The 20,295-nt window shown below is 62.0% G+C and overlaps 3 protein-coding genes across 6 annotated transcripts in view; all 3 read left to right on the top strand.

Moving 5' to 3' along the window:
• DNM2 (dynamin 2) overlaps nucleotides 1-3,111 on the top strand; it is a 32,455-nt gene extending 29,344 nt beyond the window's left edge. For all 4 annotated transcript variants that reach the window (XM_064402016.1, XM_064402017.1, XM_064402018.1 and 1 more), the window contains 3 exons: nucleotides 53-285; nucleotides 1,133-1,394; nucleotides 1,740-3,111. In XM_064402016.1, coding sequence (XP_064258086.1) covers nucleotides 53-285; nucleotides 1,133-1,394; nucleotides 1,740-1,982 — 738 coding nt within the window. In that variant the 3' untranslated portion in view covers nucleotides 1,983-3,111. The remainder of the gene's footprint in view (nucleotides 1-52; nucleotides 286-1,132; nucleotides 1,395-1,739) is intronic.
• A 985-nt stretch (nucleotides 3,112-4,096) lies between these two features.
• On the top strand, nucleotides 4,097-6,029 carry LOC135288631 (collagen alpha-2(IV) chain-like). Its single transcript, XM_064402000.1, has 5 exons — nucleotides 4,097-4,251; nucleotides 4,298-5,148; nucleotides 5,219-5,342; nucleotides 5,744-5,793; nucleotides 5,894-6,029. Exons 1-5 carry the CDS (start codon nucleotides 4,097-4,099, stop codon nucleotides 5,914-5,916), a joined length of 1,203 nt encoding a protein of 400 aa, XP_064258070.1. The 3' UTR covers nucleotides 5,917-6,029.
• A 1,091-nt stretch (nucleotides 6,030-7,120) lies between these two features.
• Nucleotides 7,121-17,089, top strand: CARM1 (coactivator associated arginine methyltransferase 1). The gene is given in 18 exon segments (XM_064402065.1): nucleotides 7,121-7,309; nucleotides 9,802-9,927; nucleotides 10,005-10,111; nucleotides 10,206-10,310; nucleotides 11,426-11,536; nucleotides 13,057-13,234; nucleotides 13,312-13,402; nucleotides 14,521-14,602; nucleotides 14,715-14,800; nucleotides 14,883-14,972; nucleotides 15,056-15,193; nucleotides 16,057-16,146; nucleotides 16,235-16,250; nucleotides 16,253-16,349; nucleotides 16,446-16,523; nucleotides 16,655-16,848; nucleotides 16,850-16,879; nucleotides 16,881-17,089. Coding segments are annotated over 18 exon segments (1,827 nt in total). The 5' UTR covers nucleotides 7,121-7,164; the 3' UTR covers nucleotides 16,944-17,089.
• Nucleotides 17,090-20,295: the final 3,206 nt, after the last annotated feature.

The following is a 20,295-nucleotide window of genomic DNA, read 5'->3' on the forward strand; positions in this document are numbered from 1 at the left end:
AGCGCTCCCAACCCCTCAGCTGTTCATCCCAGCCCTTCCCTCGTGCCCCCAGACCAAGGATTTCATCCACTCGGAGCTGCTGGCCTTCCTGTACTCGTCGTCGGACCAGAGCAGCCTGATGGAGGAGTCGGCGGAGCAGGCGCAGCGGCGGGACGAGATGCTGCGCATGTACCACGCGCTCAAGGAGGCGCTGGCCATCATCGGCGACATCAGCACCAGCACCGTCACCACGCCCGTGCCCCCGCCCGTGGACGACACCTGGCTGCAGCCCGGCGCCGGCCACAGGTGGGGCTGGGGGCGGGGGGGTCCTGGTGGGGGGTGGGTTATACCTGGCAGTGTCCATCCCCAATGACCGATCCTGTTCAGTGTCCAGTCCCGTTCAGTGTCCATCCCCGGTGACCAATCCCATCCTGTGTCCATCCCCGGTGTCCAGCCCTGTTCAGTGTCCATCCCCAATGACCAATCCCTGGCCATGTCCATCCCTGCTGACCGGCCCTCTTCAGTGTCCATCCCCACTGACCAATCCCATCCCGTTCCTATCCTGCTGACCGTTCCCATTCCGTTCCCATCCCCTGTCCATCCCAAATGACCGATTCCACCCCGCTGACCATTCCCGTTCCGTTCCCATCCCCACTGACCATTCCCATCCCATTCCCATCCCATTCCCACCCCGCTGACCGTTCCCGTTGCGTTTCCAGCCCCACTGACCGTTCCCATCCCGTTCCCATCCCATTCCCACCCCGCTGACCATTCCCATCCCATTCCTGTTCCGTTCCCATCCCCACTGACCGTTCCCATCCCATTCCCATCCCATTCCCACCCCGTTCCCATCCCGCTGACCGTTCCCGTTGTGTTTCCACCCCACTGACTGTTCCCATTCCATTCCCATCCTGTGTCCATCCCAAATGACCGTTCCCATCCCCACTGACCGTTCCCATCCCATTCCCATCCCATTCCCACCCCACTGACCGTTCCCATCCCATTCCCATCCCATTCCCATCCCGTTCCCACCCTGCTGACCGTTCCCATCCCCACTGACCGTTCCCATCCCGTTCCCATCCCGTTCCCATCCCATTCCCATCCCGTTCCCGTTCCGTTCCCACCCCGCTGACCGTTCCCGTTGCGTTTCCAGCCCGCCCCCGCAGCGCCGCCCGCCCTCGGCCCTGCTGCCCCCGGGCCGCCCCCCGTCCCTGCGCGCCCCGGCGCCGGGGCCGCCGCTGCTGCCGCTGCCCGGGGGGGCCCCGGCCGGGCCGGCCCCGCCCGCCTTCGCCGCGCCCCCCCATCCCGTCCCGCCTCGGCCCCTTCGCCGCCGCCAGCGACCCCTTCACGGCCCCGCCCCAGATCCCCGCCCGGCCCGCGCGGATCCCGCCCGGGATCCCGCCCGGGGTGCCCAGGTGAGGCACCGGGGGGCTGGGAGCTACTGGGGAGGGCTGGGATTGCACTGGGAGCCACTGGGGGGGCTGGGAGCCACTGGTGGGGGGCTGGGATTGCACTGGGAGCCACTGGAGGGGCTGGGATTGCACTGGGAGCCACTGGGGGGGCTGGGAGCCCCTGGGGGAGGCTGGGATTGCACTGGGAGCCACTGGGATCCACTGGGGTTACACTGGGGAGGGGTGGGAGCCACTGGGGGGGGGTGGGATTGCACTGGGAGCCACTGAGGTATCACTGGGAGCCACTGGGGTCTCACCGGGATCCCCCAGCATCCCCCGTGCCCTCAGCCCCACCCCGTTCCCCCACAGGAGGCCCCCGGCGGCCCCGAGCCGCCCGACCATCATCCGCCCGGCCGAGCCCTCCCTGCTGGATTAACCCCGGGATCCGCAGGATCCACCGGGACCCACCACCCCCCGTGGGATCCACCGCCCCCCGCGCCGCCACCACCGCCCTCGGAACGGGAGAGACGGGGGGAAATGGGAAAAAACGGGAAAAAATCAACTTGGAGCCAGCCCGGGGCTCCTGGGGCTGATCCCAGATCCTGGGGCTGATCCTGGGGTGATTCTGGGGCTGATCCCGGATCGTGGGGCTGATCCCAGAGTGATCCCAAATCTTGGAGCTGCTCCTGGGCTGATCCCAGACCCCAGGGTGATCCTGGTCTGATCCCGGATCCCGGGCTGATCCCGGGGTGATCCCGGGCTGATTCCTGATCCCGGATCCCATCCCAGGCCGATCCCGGATCCCGTCGCGGCGGGGGCAGCTCCCGGGCAGGTCCCAGCAGCTGATCCTGGCAGCTCCGGGGCCCCCCCGGTGCCCCCCGGGCCGGGGCGGTGACGGATTGTGGGGGTGGGGGTGGGAACTTTGCACTTTGTCAGAATTCCCGAGGGGGGAGGGCCCGGCCCCGCCTCTGCCTTCCTCCCCCCTCCTCCTCCTCCTCCTCCTCCCCCGTTCCCGAATTCCGGGGATTCTGCCCCAAATTCACCCACGGCTCCTCCCCCCGCCCCACCCAGGGGTCAGGATTGGGGTTTGGGGTTGGTTTTTTTTGTTTTGTTTTTGGGGTTTTTTTAAAGAATTGGGGTTTGTGAGCAGGGGAAAACACTGGAATTCCCAGAGGGATTCAGCAGCGATCCCAAATCCCTGAGAACCTCAGGAATTTCATCCCAATTCCCTGAGAGCCTCAGGAATTTCATCCCGGGAATTACCCGGGAGATGAGGAGGAGGAGGAGGGGGAGGGAGGAAGATGTGCCCTCCCCCGTTCCCGATCCCGCTCCGCCGGGAGCCGAGGTTGTAAATATTTTTACAGACTTGTATTAATTGTATAAAAAAAAAAAGCCCACAAAAAAAAACAAGAGGGGAAAAATGAAAAAAAAAAAAAAAAAAACACAAAAAGAAACAAACCAGGAAAAAAAAAAAAGAAAAAAAAACAGAAAAAGGAAAAAAAAAAACCAAATCGCGGCCCAGCAATAATGTGGATTTTTCCAACCCCCCCCCGGCCCCGGTGCCTTAACGACCCCCCGGCTCGGGGGGGCCAATTAATCCATTAACGAGCCGGGGGCGGTTTTGGGGGGGCGGCTCCGGCCCCCCCCGGGGGTCCCCCCGAAGTGCCTCCGCTCCGCGTCCCATTAATGAACTAAAAACCGGCAAAAAAATCCGAATAAAGGGAAAAAAAAAAATCCAAAACCGAGTGAGGCGTGGAATTCCGGGGTGGGGGGGTTCCACGGCGCGGCTCCCACCGGGTCCAGCCCCGTTCCCGGGGGAATTCCGTGCACAACGGATGAAAAACAGTTAAAAAATCCCGAATTTAATTAATTGGAGTGCGTCGGGACGGGGGAGCCCGAACACCGGGACGTGGATCCGGGGGGGGATCCGCGTGGGAACCCCGGGAATTGGGGAATTTCGGGACGGAAATCCCGCCAAGATCCAACATGGCCGCCGCCGTGGGCGCCGCCATTGCCGCGCGACGCCGCTCAGGGAGGCCCCTCCCGGGACTGCCCGCGGCGGTGCCTGAGGCGGGAGGTGACCGAGGGGCGGCGCCTGAGGCGATCCCGGCGGCGGATCCGGTAAGGGATCCCGGTGAGCGATCCGGTGAGGGATCCCGGTGAGGGATCCCTGTGGCGGATCCCGGTGGTTCCTCCAGTCCCGGAGTTTTTCAGGCGCCGTCGGGGCCGCCCGAGGCGCGCGGGGTCCTCTCCCGTCCCTCCGCTCTCATTGGCTGCTCCCTCCCCGCCTTCCTGAGCTCTGATTGGCCAGCGCGAACCTGATCCCGCCCCCTCCTCAGCGCCTCGGGTGTTGGCGAGCGCCCCCTGGCGGAGCTGGAGTCCCAATGCACCTCGCGGGGCCCGGGGGAATTTGGGGCAAATTTGGGGGAATTTGGGGCAGATTTTCAGGTCCAGGGGGGGAAAATGGGGACAGTTTTGGAGATCTGGGGGCAGACCTGATCTGATTTGGGGAGTGGGGGCTGATTTGAGGTGTTTTGGGGCAGATTTTGGGGTCTGGGCAGATTTTGGGGTCCAGGGGCAGATCTGGGGGGTCTTGGGGGCAGATTTTGGGGTCGCAGCCTCCCTTCCTCCCCCCGAAATTCCCAATCTCCCAGGAATCCCTTCCCGGCCGCGTTTTCCCCGCCCCGTGCTCGCAGCTTTGGGTGCAAAAACCCCAAATTTGCGCAATGGCTGCGACGCTGCATTTCCTGCGGGCCGCGAGCGCTTCCTTCCTGCGCCGCGCCCGGGCCCGGGGGTCCCGGCAGATCCCGGCTGATCCGGGGGATCCCGGGGATCCCGGGGGTCCTGGGAGCGCCAGGAGCGGGAGGAAGATGAGGATGAGGTTGGAGTTTCTGCTCCTCGTGGCTGCGGCCTCGTGCTTGAGGCAGACCAGGCACGCCAGGATTCCCATCGGGATTTCCCCCAGGATTCCCATCGGGATTTCCTCCAGGATTCCCGCCAAGATTTTCAGGATTCTCGCCAGGATTTTCGGGTTTCCCCCCAGGATTCCCCCGGGATTTTCAGGATTTCCCCTGGATTCTCACCAAGATTTTCAGGATCCCCCCGGGATTTTCAGGATCCCCCCCAGGATTTTTGGGATTTGCCCCCGGATTCCCCACCAGGATTTTCAGGATTCCCCCCCGGGGATTCCCCCCAGGATTTTCAGGATTCCGACCGGGTTTCTCAGGATTCCCAAGATTTTTGGGATTCCCACCAGGGTTTTTGGGATTCCCCCCAGGATCCCCCCCAGGATTTTCAGGATTCCCCCCGGGATTTTCGGGATTCTCGCCGGGATTTTCGGGATTCCCTCCAGGATTCCCCTCGGGATCCCCCCCGGGATTCCTTCCAGGATTCCCCCCCGGGATTTCCCCAGGGATTCCCGCCGGGATTCCCGCAGGGTTTCTCGGGATTCCCGCCGGGATTCCCGCCGCGGCTCCCGCCGGGCTCCCCGGTGCCGCCGCCCCGCGGCTCCTCCCGGCTCCGCTGCTGCTCCGCTTGCCCGGGGAGCCGGGGCCCGCCCGGATCCGGTGCCTGGCCCCGCGCCGCTTCACCGGCAGCACCTTCGAGCTGCTCGCGGGGGTCCCGGGGGTCCCGGTGCGGAGCCTCGCCGCCGCCGCCGACCGGCACTGGGCCGAGTTCGCGCTGCCCGGAGCCGCCGGCTGCTTCCGCTGCCGGTACCGGAGCCACAACGGCAGCGCCTGGCTGGAGTCGGAGCCGAGCGCCGGCACCGGCGGCTCCGGTGCGTGCGGGGGGACCGGGGGCATCCCCGGGGCTGGCCCGGAGCTGAATCCGGGGTTTTTCTCCCCCAGATTTGGGTGATGCTGAGTGTGAGCCGAGCACCGGCACGGCCGGGACCCCCGCGGCGGGACAGCGCCGGGACCGTGAGGAACGGCACCGGGACCGTCAGGAACGGCACCGGGACTCTGCAGAACGGTACCGAGACCCCGCGGGACAGCACCGGCACCGCCCGGGGCTGATCCCTGGCACGGTCCCGGTGCCAGATCCCGGTTCTGGGTCCCGGTACCGGATCCCGGTGATCCCCGCCCTCTCTCTCTCCCAGATCCGCCCTGGCTCCTCCCGGTCTCGGTCGGTGTCGCCGTCCCGGGGCTGCTGCTGCTGCTGGGGGGCGGCGGGCCGCGGCCGGGAGAGGTGGGAGGGGGCTCGGACCGGGAATTCGGGGGGCTCGGAACCGGGAATTCGGGGAATCAGAACCGGGAATTCGGGGGCTCAGAACCGGGAATTCGGGGGGCTCGGACCGGGAATTGGGGGTCTCAGCGCCCAGGGACCCCCACCCCGCTCTCCTGGCCCCCCGGTGTCACCGGTTCTACCCTCAGGGCTCCGGCGGCGGCGTGGACGGAGCCACACGGTGCCGGTGGCGGCCCCGGTAAGGCCGGACCCCCCCCCGTGACCCCAAACCCGCCCCGGACCCCCGAGTCACCCCCGGGACCCCCCCCGATCCACCCGCGCCCCTCCTGTCCCGGCAGAGCCTCCCCCTGGCCCCCCGTGAGGGGTCCCGGGGGTCCCGGTGAGGACCGGAGCCGGCAGCGCCTCCCGGTGTCCCCACGGATCGGGGCTGGCCCCCGGCTCCGGTCACCGGAGCCCGCCGGGAGGAGCCCCCCCCCACCCACCCCCCGGTGCTGCCGGGGCTCCAGCGGGCGCTCCGGTGCAATAAAGGAAAGGTGTGACTGCAGCGTCGCCGCGCTCCCGGTGTCCGTTCCCCGGTGCCCATTTCCGTTCCCAGTGTCCCGTTCCCATTCCCGGTGTCCCGTTCCCATTCCTGGTATTCTGTTCCTGGTATCCATTCCCGGTGCCCCGGTTCCGTTCTCCTTCCCGGTATCCTATTCCTGTTCTTGCTATCCCGTTCCCATTCCCAGTTCCCATTCCTGTTCCCATCCCGGTTCCCATTCCCGTTCCCATTTCCGGTGCCCATTCCCTCTGTCCCATTCCCGTTCCCGGTGTCCCGTGTCCCATTCCCACTGTCCCGTTCCCATTCCGGTTCCCATTCCCCGGTATCCCATTCCCATTCCCGTTCCCATTCCCGTTCCCATTCCCGTTCCCGTTCCCAGCTGTCCCATTCCCGGTATCCCGTTCCCGTTCCCGCTGTCCCATTCCCGGTATCCCGTTCCCGTTCCTGCTGTCCCGTTCCCATTCCGGTTCCCATTCCCGGTTCCCGTTCCCGGTATCCCATTCCCATTCCCGTTCCCATTCCCATTCCCGCTGTCCCATTCCCATTCTCCCGTTCCCATTCCCGTTCCCATTCCCATTCCCGTTCCCATTCCCGTTCCCATTCCCGTTCCCGTTCCCATTCCCGTTCCCGGTATCCCGTTCCCATTCCCGTTCCCGTTCCCGGTATCCCATTCCCATTCCCATTCCCGTTCCCATTCCCATTCCCGCTGTCCCGTTCCCGGTATCCCGTTCCCATTCCCGTTCCCGTTCCCGGTATCCCATTCCCATTCCCATTCCCGTTCCCATTCCCAATTCCCGCTGTCCCGTTCCCATTCCCATTCCCATTCCGGTTCCCATTCCCATTCCCGCTGTCCCGTTCCCATTCCCGTTCCCATTCCCGTTCCCGTTCCCGTCCCCGCTCCCGTTGCCCTCCCATCCGCCAGGGGGCGCACCCCCCATCCCACCACCCTCTCCTCGTGGGCGTGGCCTCTCCCGGAGTGGGCGTGGCCGCGGCGGGCGGGGTGGGCGTGGCCGCGGCGCGGCGCGGGGGGCGGGGGCCCCGCGTGGGCGGGGCGCGGCGCGGTCCAAGATGGCCGCGGTGTCGGTGTTCCCCGGCGTGCGGCTCCTCACGGTCGGGGACGCGAACGGGGAGATCCAGCGGCACCAGGAGCAGCAGCCGCTGCGCCTCGAGGTCCGCACCGGCCCCGACAGCGCCGCCATCGCCCTCTACGGCCGTGAGTGAGGGGAGGGGGCGCGGCGCGGCGGGGGAGGGGGCGCTGAGGGGCTGAGGGGGGGGGGAGAGGGCGCTGAGGGGTCAGGGGGGAGGGGGAGCCCCTGAGGGGTCTCTGGGGGTGGGGGGGAGGGGCTCTGAGGGGGTGGGGGCGGCCCTGAGGGGTCGCTGGGGTTTGGGGAGGGGTCCTGAGGTGGGAGGGGGGAGGGGGCGCTGAGGGGTCAGGGGGGAGGGGGAGGCCCTGAGGGGGGAGGGGGCTCTGAGGGGGTTTTTGGGGCTGGGGGCGTCCTGGGGTGGGGGTGGGGGGGGGGGTTTAAGCTCCTTCACCTTGGGGGGGTCTCGGGTTTTTTGGGGGGGGGGTCGCACCCCCCGGAGAAAAGGTGATTCCCATCCCCCCACCCCCCACCCGTGCCCACTTTGACCCCCGGGACCCCTCCCCAATTGACCCCGGGACCCCTCCCCAATCCCGGGGCCCCGCCGGCTCCTCTTTGTCTCGGCTCCCGGGCCGGTTTTGGGGTTTTTTTTCCCATATTTGGGGTTTTTTTCCCATTATTTTGAGGTTTTTTTTCCTCTTATTTTGGGGTTTTTTTTTTTCCTCTTATTTTGCATTTTTTCCCTACTTTGGGGGCTTTTCCCCCATTCTTCTGGGGGACTTTTCCCCCATTCTTTTGGGGGTTTTCCCCTTTCTTTGGGGTTTCTTCCCCATTTTTTGGATTTTCCCCATCCTTTGGGGTCTTTCCCCAGTTCTTTGGGGGTTTTTTTTCCCCATTCTTTTGGGGTTTTTTCCCGTTTTTGGGTTTCCCCCCATCTTTCGGGATTTTCCCAATTCTTTGGATGTTTCCCCTTCTTTTGGGGGTTTTTTCCCTTTCCTCTGGGGTTTTTCCCCTTCTTTGGGTTTTTCCCCATTCTTTGGGGTTTTTTTTCCCGTTTTTGGGGGTTTGCTTTGGGTTTTTTTCCCCGTTTTTTGGGTTTTCCCCCCATCCTTTCGGGATTTCCCTCCTCTCTTTGTGCTCGGGATTCCCGCGGCCCCCTCCCCCCGTCCTCATTAACCCCCGGCATTAATTAACCCCCTCCATACCGGCGGTGGGGGGGGAAACTGAGGCACGGCGGCTCCTCCGGTACCGGCCCGGGGTCCCGGGGGTCCCGGCGGGGTCCCGGGGGCGGGGAGGGGAACCGGGAGTGGTTGGGGGTCGGTTCGGGGTCACCGTGCCCGGTTCCCGGTCCCATCCTCTTCCCTGACCCCAAATCCCCGTTTCTGACGGGAATTCCGCCCGCTCGCCCCCCCCCCCCCGCGCTGTAATTAGCGGTTAATTAGGTTAATTGTGCCGTCCTCTCTCCGCCCCCTCCCCACTCCCGGTGTTCTCCCCCCCCCCGAATTCCCGCTTTCCCCTCCCCCCATTCCCGTTATTTCTTCTCCCATCCCCATTTTCCACTCCCCAATTCCCGTATTTTCCCCCCCAAAAATCCCATTTTTTCCTCCCTATCCCCATATTTTTCCCCCAAATCCTCATTTTTTCTCCCCCAATTCCTATATTTGCCCCCAAATCCCACATTTCCCCCCCCCAAATTCCCATATTTCCCCCCCAAAATCCCCATATCCTCCCCCCAATCCCATATTTCCCCCCCAAATTCCCACATTTCCCCCCCAAATCCCATTTCCCCCCCCCATTCCCATTTTTTCTCCCCCAACTCCCATATTTTTCCCCCAAATCCCCATTTTCTCCCCCACAAATCCCATTTTCCCCCCTAAACTCCTATATTTCCCCCCAAAATCACCATTTTTCCCCCCAAAATCCCCACATTCCCCCCAAAACTCCCACATTCCCCCCAAAATCCCCATTTTTCCCCCCCAAAATCCCCACATTTCCCCCCCAAAATCCCCACATTTCCCCCAATTCCCCTATTTTTCCCCCAAAATCCCATTTCCCCCCCAAATCCCCATTTTCTCCCCCACAAATCCCATTTTCCCCCCCCAAATTCCCTTTTTTTCTCCCCCAACTCCCATATTTTTCCCCCCAAATCCCCACATTTCCCTCCAAAATCCTCACATTTCCCCCAAAACTCCCACATTCCCCCCCAAATCCCCATTTTTTCCCCCCCAAACTCCCATTTTTTCTCCCCCAACTCCCACATTTCCCCCCCCAAATCCCCATTTTCCCCCCAAACCCCCCACATTTCCCCCCCCAAATCCCCATTTTCCCCCCAAACCCCCACATTTCCCCCCCCAAATCCCCATTTTCCCCCCCAAATCCCCATTTCCCCCCCAAACCCCCATTTTCTCCCCCCCAAATCCCCATTTTCCCCCCAATTCCCCTATTTTCCCCCCAAATCCCCATTTCCCCCCCCCCCAAACCCCACATTTCCCCCCAAAATCCCCATTTCTCCCCCCCAAATCCCCATTTTCTCCCCCCCAAATCCCCATTTCCCCCCCCCCCAAACCCCCCATTTCCCCCCCAAACCCCCCATTTCCCCCCCAAAATCCCATTTCCCCCCCAGATGAGGACGTGTGCGTGTTCAAGTGCTCCGTGTCGCGCGACACCGAGTGCAGCCGCGTGGGCAAGCAATCCTTCATCATCACGCTGGGCTGCAACAGCGTGCTGCTGCAGTTCGGGACCCCCACCGGTGAGGACCCCCCCCCAGACCCCCGGGGACCCCCCGGCACCCCCCGGTGACCCCCAGCCCCCTTTCTGCCCCCCCAGATTTCTGCTCCTTCTACAACATCCTGAAGAACTGCCGCGGCCACAACACGGAGCGCTCGGTGTTCAGCGAGCGCACCGAGGAGTCCTCGGCCGTGCAGTACTTCCAGGTGGGGGCTTCTGCTCCCCCCCCCCCTTTTTGGGGGGCTTCGGGGGGGTGTCCCCGGGCCGGGGGGGCTGACGGCGTGTCCGTGTGTCCGGCAGTTCTACGGGTACCTGTCCCAGCAGCAGAACATGATGCAGGACTACGTGCGCACGGGCACGTACCAGCGGGCCATCCTGCAGAACCACAGCGACTTCAAGGACAAGGTCGGGGGGGTTCTGCTCATTTTGGGGGGATTCAGCTCATTTTGGGGGGATACGGCTTATTTTGGGGGGATTCAGCTCCTTTTGGGGGGTTTCAGCTCGTTTTGGGGGGCAATCCAGCTCCTTTTGGGAGAAACTGGCTCCTTTTGAGGGGATTCAGCTCCTTTTGGGGAGAATCTAGCTCATTTTGGGGGGATTCAGCTCCTTTTGGGGGGATTCAGCTCCTTTTGGGGGGTTTCAGCTCCTTTTGGGGGGTTTCAGCTTGTTTAGGGTGGAATCCAGCTCCTTTTGGGGGAAACTGGCTCCTTTTGGGGAGATTCAGCTCTTTTTGGGGGAGTTCATCTCCTTTTGGGGAGAATCCAGCTTGTTTTGGGGGATTCAGCTCATTTTGGGGGTTTCAGCTCGTTTTGGGGGCTTTCAGCTCGTTTTAGGGGGGAAACTGGCTCCATTTGGGGGGGGGATTTAGCTCATTTTGGAGGGATTCAACTCGGTTTCGGGGGTTTCACTCGTTTTGGGGGAACCTGGCTCATTTTGGAGGGGTTTCAGCTTGTTTTGAGGAGAATCCAGCTCATTTGGCGGGGGCTTTGGGTGGAATTTGGTTGGGTTTTGGGGATGAAATCTGGCTGGGTTTTGGGGTGAAATTTGGCTGGGTTTTGGGTGGAATTTGGCTGGATTTTGGGGAGGAAATCTGGCTGGGTTTTGGGGTGGAATCTGGCTGGCTTTTGGCTGGAATTTTTCTGCGTTTTGGGCAGGAATCTGCCTGCCTTTTGGGTGAAATCTCTGGATTTTGGGCAGGGTGCCGCTGGGTTCAGGCGCCAATCCCAGCTGACCCTTTGCAAACCCCATTTTTTGGCAAGCCTGTCTCACTCTGGCGACACCCCAGCCTGATTTTTGGTTCCAAACCAGCCTGAACTGGGGGTCTGCCCCAGCCCCAGCAGCACAGCTCCACCCCAGAGCTGGAATTTGGGTTTTTTCCCCGTCCTGGGCGAGCGGCCGCGCTCGGTGCCGGATCCCAGCCGGGATCCCAGCCGGGATCCGCGGGGCTTTGGGCACCCCAATCCCCTGGGTCCCTGCTGGGGGCTCGGGGGGGTCCCAGCTGCCCCCCATCCCCTCCCCAGATCGTGCTGGACGTGGGCTGTGGCTCGGGCATCCTCTCCTTCTTCGCGGCGCAGGCGGGCGCGCGCAAAATCTACGCGGTGGAAGCCAGCACCATGGCCCAGCACGCCGAGGTGAGCCCGGGGGGGCTCCCAGCGCCTTCGGGGGGCTCCCCACGCCCCCATCCCCATCACCCGGGCCTCCAGAGCCACCCAGACGGCCCCCGGGGGGCTCGGGGGTTACCAAAAGTGTCTGGTGGCTTTGATGCTTGTAAAGAAATGACAGCTGGGGGTGAGGAGGTGAGAGAATTTCAGTTTTGGATGGTGAGGGGATGAAATGGTGGGTGAAATGTAGATTTTAACTGTACAGGGGGGATTTGAGTGTTGTAAAGGGATTTTGGGATCCTGCACGCGGGGTCAGGAGTGCCAGGATGGATTTTGGAATCCTGCACACGGGGTCAGGAGTGCCAGGATGGATTTTGGGATCCTGCACAGGGGGTCAGGAGTGCCAGGATGGATTTTGGGATCCTGCACACGGGGTCAGGAGTGCCAGGATGGATTTTGGGATCCTGCACACGGGGTCAGGAGTGCCAGGATGGATTTTGGGATCCTGGATGGATTTTGGAATCCTGCACAGGGGGGTCAGGAGTGCCAGGATGGATTTTGGGATCCTGAACATGGGATCAGGAGTGCCAGGATGGATTTTGGGATCCTGCACAGGGGGTCAGGAGAGCCAGGATGGATTTTGGGATCCTGCACACGGGGTCAGGAGTGCCAGGATGGATTTTGGGATCCTGCACAGGGGGGTCAGGAGCCCTAGGATGGATTTTGGGATCCTGCACAGGGGGGTCAGGAGTGCCAGGATGGGATTTTGGGATCCTGAACATGGGATCAGGAGTGCCAGGATGGATTTTGGGATCCTGCACACGGGGTCAGGAGTGCCAGGATGGATTTTGGAATCCTGCACAGGGGGTCAGGAGTGCCAGGATGGATTTTGGGATCCTGAACATGGGGTCAGGAGTGCCAGGATGGATTTTGGAATCCTGCACAGGGGGGTCAGGAGTGCCAGGATGGATTTTGGGATCCTGCACAGGGGGTCAGGAGTGCCAGGATGGATTTTGGGATCCTGCACACGGGGTCAGGAGTGCCAGGATGGATTTTAGAATTCTTCATGTGGGGTCAGGAGCCCTAGGATGGTTTTTGGGATCCTGCACATGGGGTCAGGAGTGCCAGGATGGATTTTGGAATCCTCTACATGGGGTCAGGAGTCCAAGGTTTAGGGATTTGGGCGTGCCCTGTCCTCCTCCTTTCTTCTCCCTGGCCTCCGTGTCCAGGACGATGTTGGCACGTGTGGGTTGGTTCATGGTGAAGGTGCAGTCGTTAACAAGGGTGAAAAGTATTGGAAATAGAAGGTAAATTTCTGTAGTTTTCACTATAAAAGAGACTAAAAGAGACAACTGCCCTGTGGGTGGGGGAGAGTGCTTTGGGCTGGGCTGGACAGACAGAAAAACTCTGCAGATAAAGCACAACAAACCCAACCGAACCGCGAAATCTCCAGAATGCAGACTCCTCCTTCAAACCCCGGCCACGCTGGGGCAGGGCCGAGTGCCAGCCCCCCCAGCCCCCCCTGAGCCCCATCCTGTGCCCCTTTCCAGGTGCTGGTGAAGAGCAACAACCTGACGGAGCGGATCGTGGTGATCCCGGGCAAGGTGGAGGAGGTGTCGCTGCCCGAGCAGGTGGACATCATCATCTCCGAGCCCATGGGCTACATGCTCTTCAACGAGCGCATGCTCGAGAGCTACCTGCACGCCAAGAAGTACCTGAAGCCCAGTGGTGAGGGCTCGGGGGGTGCCCCGGGGGTCCCGGGGGCGGTGGGACCCCCCCAGCTCCAAGGGTGTGCTTTCCCCCAGGGAACATGTTCCCCACGATCGGGGACGTGCACCTGGCGCCCTTCACGGACGAGCAGCTCTACATGGAGCAGTTCACCAAGGCCAACTTCTGGTGAGCTGGCCTGGCCCTGCTGCCCTTCCCAGCCCCTGCTCCCAGTTTGTGTTTCCAGTCCCAGCCCCATTCCCAGCCCCTGTTCCCATTCCCAGCCCCTGCTCCCAGCCCCTGGTCCCATTCCTGTTCCCATTCCCGGTCCCATTCCCAGCTCCTGTTCCCAGTTCAGTTCCCAGTCGCTGTTCCTGTTCCCAGCCCCTGTTCCCATTCCCAGTCCCGTTCCCAGTCCTTGTTCCCAGTTCCCACTCCCTGTTCCCAGTTCCCACTCCCTGTTCCCGTCCCCATCCCCCATTCCCAGTCCCATTCCCACTCCCAGTTCCCCATCCCAGTTCCCCACTCCCATTCCCAGTTCCCCATTCCCATTCCCATCCCCATCCCAGTCCTGTTCCCATCCTGGTTCCCAGTCCCATTCCCAGTTCCCAGTTCCCATTCCCAGTTTCCCAGTCCTGTTCCCATCCCGGTTCCCAGTTCCCAGTCCCCATCCCAGTCCCATTCCCAGTTCCCCATTCCCCCAGTCCCGTTCCCATCCCGGTTCCCGGTTCCCAGTTCCCATTCCCATTCCCCCAGTCCCGTTCCCAGTCCCATTCCCAGTTCCCAGTCCCATTCCCAGTTCCCAGTCCCATTCCCAGTTTCCCAGTCCCGTTCCCATCCCCATTCCCAGTTCCCCATTCCCCCAGTCCCTATTCCCAGTTCCCAGTCCCATTCCCAGTTCCCAGTTCCCCACTCCCCCAGTCCCGTTCCCACCCCGGTTCCCGTTCCCATTTTCCATTCCCAGTCCCCATTCCCAGTTCCCATCCCCATTCCCAGTCCCATCCCCATCCCAGTTCCCCACTCCCCCAGTCCCGTTCCCAGTTCCCTTCCCAGTTCCCAGTTCCCCATTCCCCCAGTCCCATTCCCAGTCCCCATTCCCAGTTCCCATCCCCACTCCCCCAGTCCCGTTCCCACCCCGGTTCCCAGTTCCCATCCCCATTCCCAGTCCCATTCCCCATTCCCAGTTCCCATCCCCACTCCCAGTTCCCCATTCCCCCAGTCCCGTTCCCAGTCCCATTCCCAGTTCCCATCCCCACTCCCAGTTCCCCACTCCCCCAGTCCCGTTCCCACCCCGCTGTGCCCCGCAGGTACCAGCCCTCCTTCCACGGCGTCGATCTCTCAGCGCTGCGCGGGGCGGCCGTGGACGAGTACTTCAGGCGGCCCGTGGTGGTGAGGGGGCTCGGGGGGGGCTCGGGGGGGCTCTGGGGGGCTCGGGGGGGCTCTGGGGGGCTCTGGCCCATCCCGGGGGTCCCAACCCCGCGCCCACCCCCCCTTTTCCCAGGACACCTTCGACATCCGGATCCTCATGGCCAAATCCGTCAAATACACCGTCAACTTCTTGGAAGCCAAGGAGGGCGACTTGCACAGGTGAGGGGCGCCCGCAGAGACCCGGGTGGGGGTCTCGGGGGTCTCCCCCCGCCCCCCAATAATCCCCTTTGCCCCCCCCCAGGATAGAAATCCCCTTCAAGTTCCACATGCTGCACTCGGGGCTGGTGCACGGCCTGGCCTTCTGGTTCGACGTGGCCTTCATCGGCTCCATGTAGGTGCTGGGGAGGGGGCTGCGGGGGTCCCGGGGGGCGGGCGGGGCCGGGCCTGACCCCCCCGGCCCCTGTGCCCCCCCAGAATGACGGTGTGGCTCTCGACGGCCCCCACGGAGCCGCTGACCCACTGGTACCAGGTGCGCTGCCTGTTCCAGTCGCCGCTCTTCGCCAAGGCCGGCGACACGCTCTCAGGGACCTGCCTGCTCGTGGCCAACAAGAGGTGCCCGGGGGGCTCCGGGGGGGTGCTGGGGGGAGTTGGGGGCAGTTCTGGGGGGTTTGAGGGGAGTTCGGGGGGGTTTGGGGGGAGTTCGGGGGGGTTTGGGGGGAGTTTGGGGGGGTTTGAGGGGAGTTTGGGGGGGTTTGAGGGGAGTTGGGGGCAGTTCTGGGGGGTTTGAGGGGAGTTGGGGGGGTTTGAGGGGAGTTGGGGGCAGTTCTGGGGGGTTTGAGGGGGAGTTTGGGGGGGTTTGAGGGGAACTGGGGCCGTCTTGGGGGAGTTCCGGGGGGGGTTTGAGGGGAGTTGGGGGAATTCTGGGGGGGTTTGAGGGGAGTTGGGGCCGTTTTGGGGCAGTTCTGGGGGGTTTGGGGGGGATTGAGGAGGATCTGGGGGGGCTCCCGCGGGGATTGGGGGGCCCAGGGTGGATTTGGGGAGTGCAGAAGGGGGCTTGGGGAGGTCTGGGGGGGGTCCCCAAGCCCCCCCAGCCCCCCCCAGGCCCCATATCCTGATTTGGGCCGTGCTGGATCCTCAGGGGGGGCCTGGCCCAGTTTGGGTTTGTATTTTTAATTGAGGGGGGGGGTCTTGGCCCAGTTTCAGGGCTGTATTTTTAATTTGGGGGGGGGGTCCTGGCCCAGTATTTTTAATTGGGGGGGGGTCCTGGCCCAATTCAGGTTTGTAATTTTAATTGGGGAGGGGGGAACCCCTCCCCAGCTGCTCCTCTGGGACCCCTCAGGGGCACTTTGGGCTCTCAGACCCCCCCCGGCTGCACTTCGGGGTCTCTGTGCCCCCCCAGCCCCCATTTGGAGACCCCCAGCCCCCCCCTCCGCCTGTATCTGGGGGGGGGTCTCACGCGTTGCCCCCCTCCCCAGACAGAGCTACGACATCAGCATCGTGGCCCAGGTGGACCAGACGGGCTCCAAGTCCTCCAACCTCCTGGACCTGAAAAATCCCTTCTTCAGGTGGAGCCGGGGGGGGCCGCGGGGCCGGGGGGGCCCTCGGGACCCCCCCCAGGGCCTGACAGCCCCCTCCCCGCGCCCCCCTCCCCAGGTACACGGGCACGACCCCCCTCGCCCCCCCCCCGGCTCGCACTACACGTCGCCCTCGGAGAACATGTGGAACACGGGAAGCACATACAACATGAGCACGGGCATGGCCGTGGCCGGTGCGTCCTGGGGGGGGGCCCCGGGGGGGGGTCGCGGAGGGTTTGGGGGGGTCGCCCCCCCGGTTTTGGGGGGGGTCTGACCCCCTCCCCACGCAGGGATGCCGGCGGCCTACGACCTGAGCAGCGTCATCGCCGGCGGCTCCAACGTGGGCCACAACAACCTGATCCCCCTGGGTGAGTCTGGGGGCTTCCAGCGCCCGGCTGGGGGTCTCGGGATGTGGGTGGGGGTCTCGGGATGTGGGTGGGGGTCTCGGGATGAGGCTGGGGGGTCTCACAACCCTCACCGTGCCCCCCCCACCCCGCAGCCAACACCGGCATCGTCAACCACACCCACTCCCGGATGGGCTCCATCATGAGCACCGGCATCGTGCAAGGTACCCGAGCCCCCTCCCCACTTTACAAACCCCCCCGAGCCCCCTCCCCAGGCGCGGCTGACCCCCCCTGTGCCCCCCAGGCTCGTCCCAGCGGCCAGAGCGCGGCGGGCTCCAGCGCCCACTACCCCCCTGAACAGCCAGTTCACCATGGGGGGCCCCCCCCATCTCCATGGCGTCCCCCATGTCCATCACCACCAACACCATGCACTACGGCAGCTGAGACCCCTCCCCAAAAACAGCGACGAGCAACCAAACGCGGGGACCCCCGCCCCGCCCGCCCCCGCCCCGGGGGTCTCTCCCTGCCCGCGCCGGACCCGCAGGGGATTTTTTTTTTTTTTCTTTTTTGGGATTTTTTTTTCGGGGTTTTTTTTTTGGGGTCGTTTTGTACCGCTGGGAGCGCCCGGGTGGGGCGGGGGGGGGGGGGGGATCCACTCGGGACCCCCACCCAGGGTGGGACCCCCCCGGGATGGGGTCGGGGGGAGCCAGAGCCGCGGGGTTGGCCCCCCCCGGGACCCCCCCGGGATTGCTCCGGAGGGAGCTCAGTCAATAAACGGGAGGGTTTCCACAGCCCGCGGGTCTGGGGGCTTCGGGGGGGGGCTGAAATGCTTGGGGGGGGGTCTCGAGTCACTGGGGGGTCCCGGAATCCCGGGGGGGGGGTCCTAAAATCCCTGGGGGGGGGTCCTGAATCCCTGGGGTCTCCCGGAATCCTTGGGGGGGGCCTAAAATTCCTGGGTGGGGGGGGGGGGGTCTTGAAATCCATAGGGGGTCCAAAATTCTTGGGGGGGGGTCTTGACATTCCCTGGGGGGTCCTGAAATCCTGGGGGGGTCTTGAAAATCTTGGGGGGGGGGGGGTGGTCTCAAAATCCCTGGGGGGGTGGTCCTGAAATCCTTGGGGGGTCCCGGAATCCCTGGGGGGGGTCTTGAAATCCTTGGGAACCCCAAAAAACACCCCAGTACCCCCAGATTCCCCCCCCCCAAATCCCCAAAACCCCCCCGGGGACCCCCCCCCTCCCCCACGCTCGGGGCTCCCCGCGGTTCCCGGCCCCCCCCCGTGCCCCTCCCCCCACGGTGCCGGTACCGGGATAAAACCGGGAACGGGAGGGGGGGCGAGCCGGGAGAGAACCGGGATGGGACCGGGATCGAACCGGGAGAGAAACGGTGACAGCACCGGGAGCGGCCCCGCCCCCGCCGGTGCCTCCCGGGGTCCTGGCCCGGTACCGGCAGCACCGGGGGCCGCGGTGCCTCCAGCGCCCGCGGGGCTCAGCCGGGCCCGGTGCCGGTGCCCGGTGCCGGTGCCGCACCTGCCGCGGGGCCACGTCGAGGAACGCCCGGTAAAACGGGGCCGGGGTCAGCCCGGGGCACCGGAACCGGGAATGGAACCGGGAGCGGCACCGGGGCAATCGCGGGGCTCGGCCCGGAGGAGCCTCCGGCCGCCGGTACCGGACGCGCCGCCCTGTGAGGGAGCCCCGGTACCGGCCGGAGACCGCCGCGGTACCGGAACCCCCAGAACCCCCTCACCGGTACCGGAACCCCCAAAACCCGGTACCGGCCCACTCCAGGACCCCCCCGAGCCCCTTCCCGGTACCGGCCGGGTCCAGAACCCCCCCGGTCCCGTCCCGGTCCCGCCCGGTCCGCGCCCCTCGCGGCCCCCCCGGCCCCGCGCGCCCCTCGCGGCCGTTCCGCCCCGCGATGGTTCCGGCCCCGAGACCCCCGGGGGGGGAGGGGAGACCCCAGACCCCCCCAAACCCCCCCCAGGACCCCCAAACCCCCCCAGGACCCCTCCCCAATACCCAGAGCCCACCCGCGCTCCCCCAAAGCCGCACAGCGAGGACCCCCACACACAAAAAAACCCCAAAAAACAAACAAAAAAAAAAACAAAAAAAAAAACCAAAAAAAAATCAGAGACCCCTCCCCAAAATCCCCCCAAACCCCCCCAGGACCCCCCCCCAAGAAAAGACCCCCGGCTCGGTCCCTTCTCTTTATTGGAGCCGCTGGGGGAGGGGGGAGGGGAGACCCCCGGGGTGGGGGAGGGGCGAGGGGATTTTTTTTTGGTTTTTTTTGTTTTTTGGGGAGGGGGCGGTTTGGGTCCCCCCCTCCCCCCACGATTTTCAGCGCCGCCGCCGGTACAAAAATAAAAGCTCTGCGCGACCCCTCCCCCACCCCCCGCGCGACCCCTCCCCCAAATTCGGGTGGGGGGGAGGGGTCAGAAATGGAGACCCCTCCCCAAATTGGGAATTGGGGGCGGGACCCCTCCCCCCCCCATTTTGGTGATTTTTTTGGGGGGGGGGGGCTCTGTGCAAAGCGAGGAAGATTTTGGGGGGAAATCCCCGAATTTGGGGTCCCTGCCCCTCCCCCCCCCCCGGATGGCTTTTGGGGACCCCTCCCCCCCTTTTTGGAGACCCCTCCCCCATTTTTGGGGTCCCTTTTGGGGGTCCCTGCTCCCCTCGGGGGGGGGAGGGGCGAAATTTTCTTTCTTTTTTTGGCTTTTTGAGTTTTTTAAAAAATAGAATTAAAAATTCCCCTCCCCCCCCCAAATGAAAGAATTCAAATAAAATAATTAAAATTAAAAAAAATTTAAAAATTCAAATCAAATTATTCACATAAAGTCATTGAAAAGAATTAAAATAATTCAAATAAATACTGCAAATAAAATAATTGAGATAAAATAATGCAAATAAAAGAATTCAAATAAAAGATCCAAATAAAAGAATTCAGATAAAAGAATTCAAATTAAAGAAACTCGATAAAATAATTCAAATAAAATATTTCAGATAAAATAATCCAAATAAAAGAATTCCAATTTTAAAAATCAGATAAAATAAATAAAACAATTCAAATCAAATAACCCAGATCAAATAATCCCAAGAAAAATAAAATACCAAGAAAAATAAAATACCAAGAAAATAAAATACCAAGACGATTTTGGATAAAAAATTAACCAAATAAAAGATCCAAATAAAAATAAACTCTCAATCAAATAATGATTGTGATAAAAACAATTCTGAGAAAAGAATCCCAATAAGAATTATTCCAATAATTCGGATAAAAATAATTCTGATAAAATAATCTCGATAAAAATAATCAATAAAATCATTCTTCAGATAAAAATAATTCTGAGAAAGGAATCCTCATAAAATCCCTCCAGTAAAAAATAACTCTGCTAAAAAAATAATTCCGATCAAATCATTCCGATAAAATAAATCAGAGAAAATCATTCCAGTAGAAATGATCCTGATTCATCCCATTAAAATAATTCTGATTAAAAAGAATCAAAAGAATTCCAATGAAAAAAATCCCACTGAAATTATCCAGGTTGAAAAAAAACAGTCCAGGAAAAAAATCCCAAGGAAAAAAATCCCAAGGAAAAAAATCCCAAAGAAAGAATTTTTTTAAAAATTCTGATTAAAAAAATCTGTTGAAAATAATTCCGATGAAAATAAATCTCAGAAAAAGAAATTATCCCAATTAAAAAAAAAATCAAATTAAAAAAACCCAAACGGAGAAAATCCCAAAAGAATGGAACTGCAATGGAAAAATTCCAATAAAAAAATCAAATTCAAAATTCATCCCAA

Source organism: Passer domesticus, chromosome 34 (assembly GCF_036417665.1).
Source record: "Passer domesticus isolate bPasDom1 chromosome 34, bPasDom1.hap1, whole genome shotgun sequence".
NCBI lineage: Eukaryota > Metazoa > Chordata > Aves > Passeriformes > Passeridae > Passer > Passer domesticus.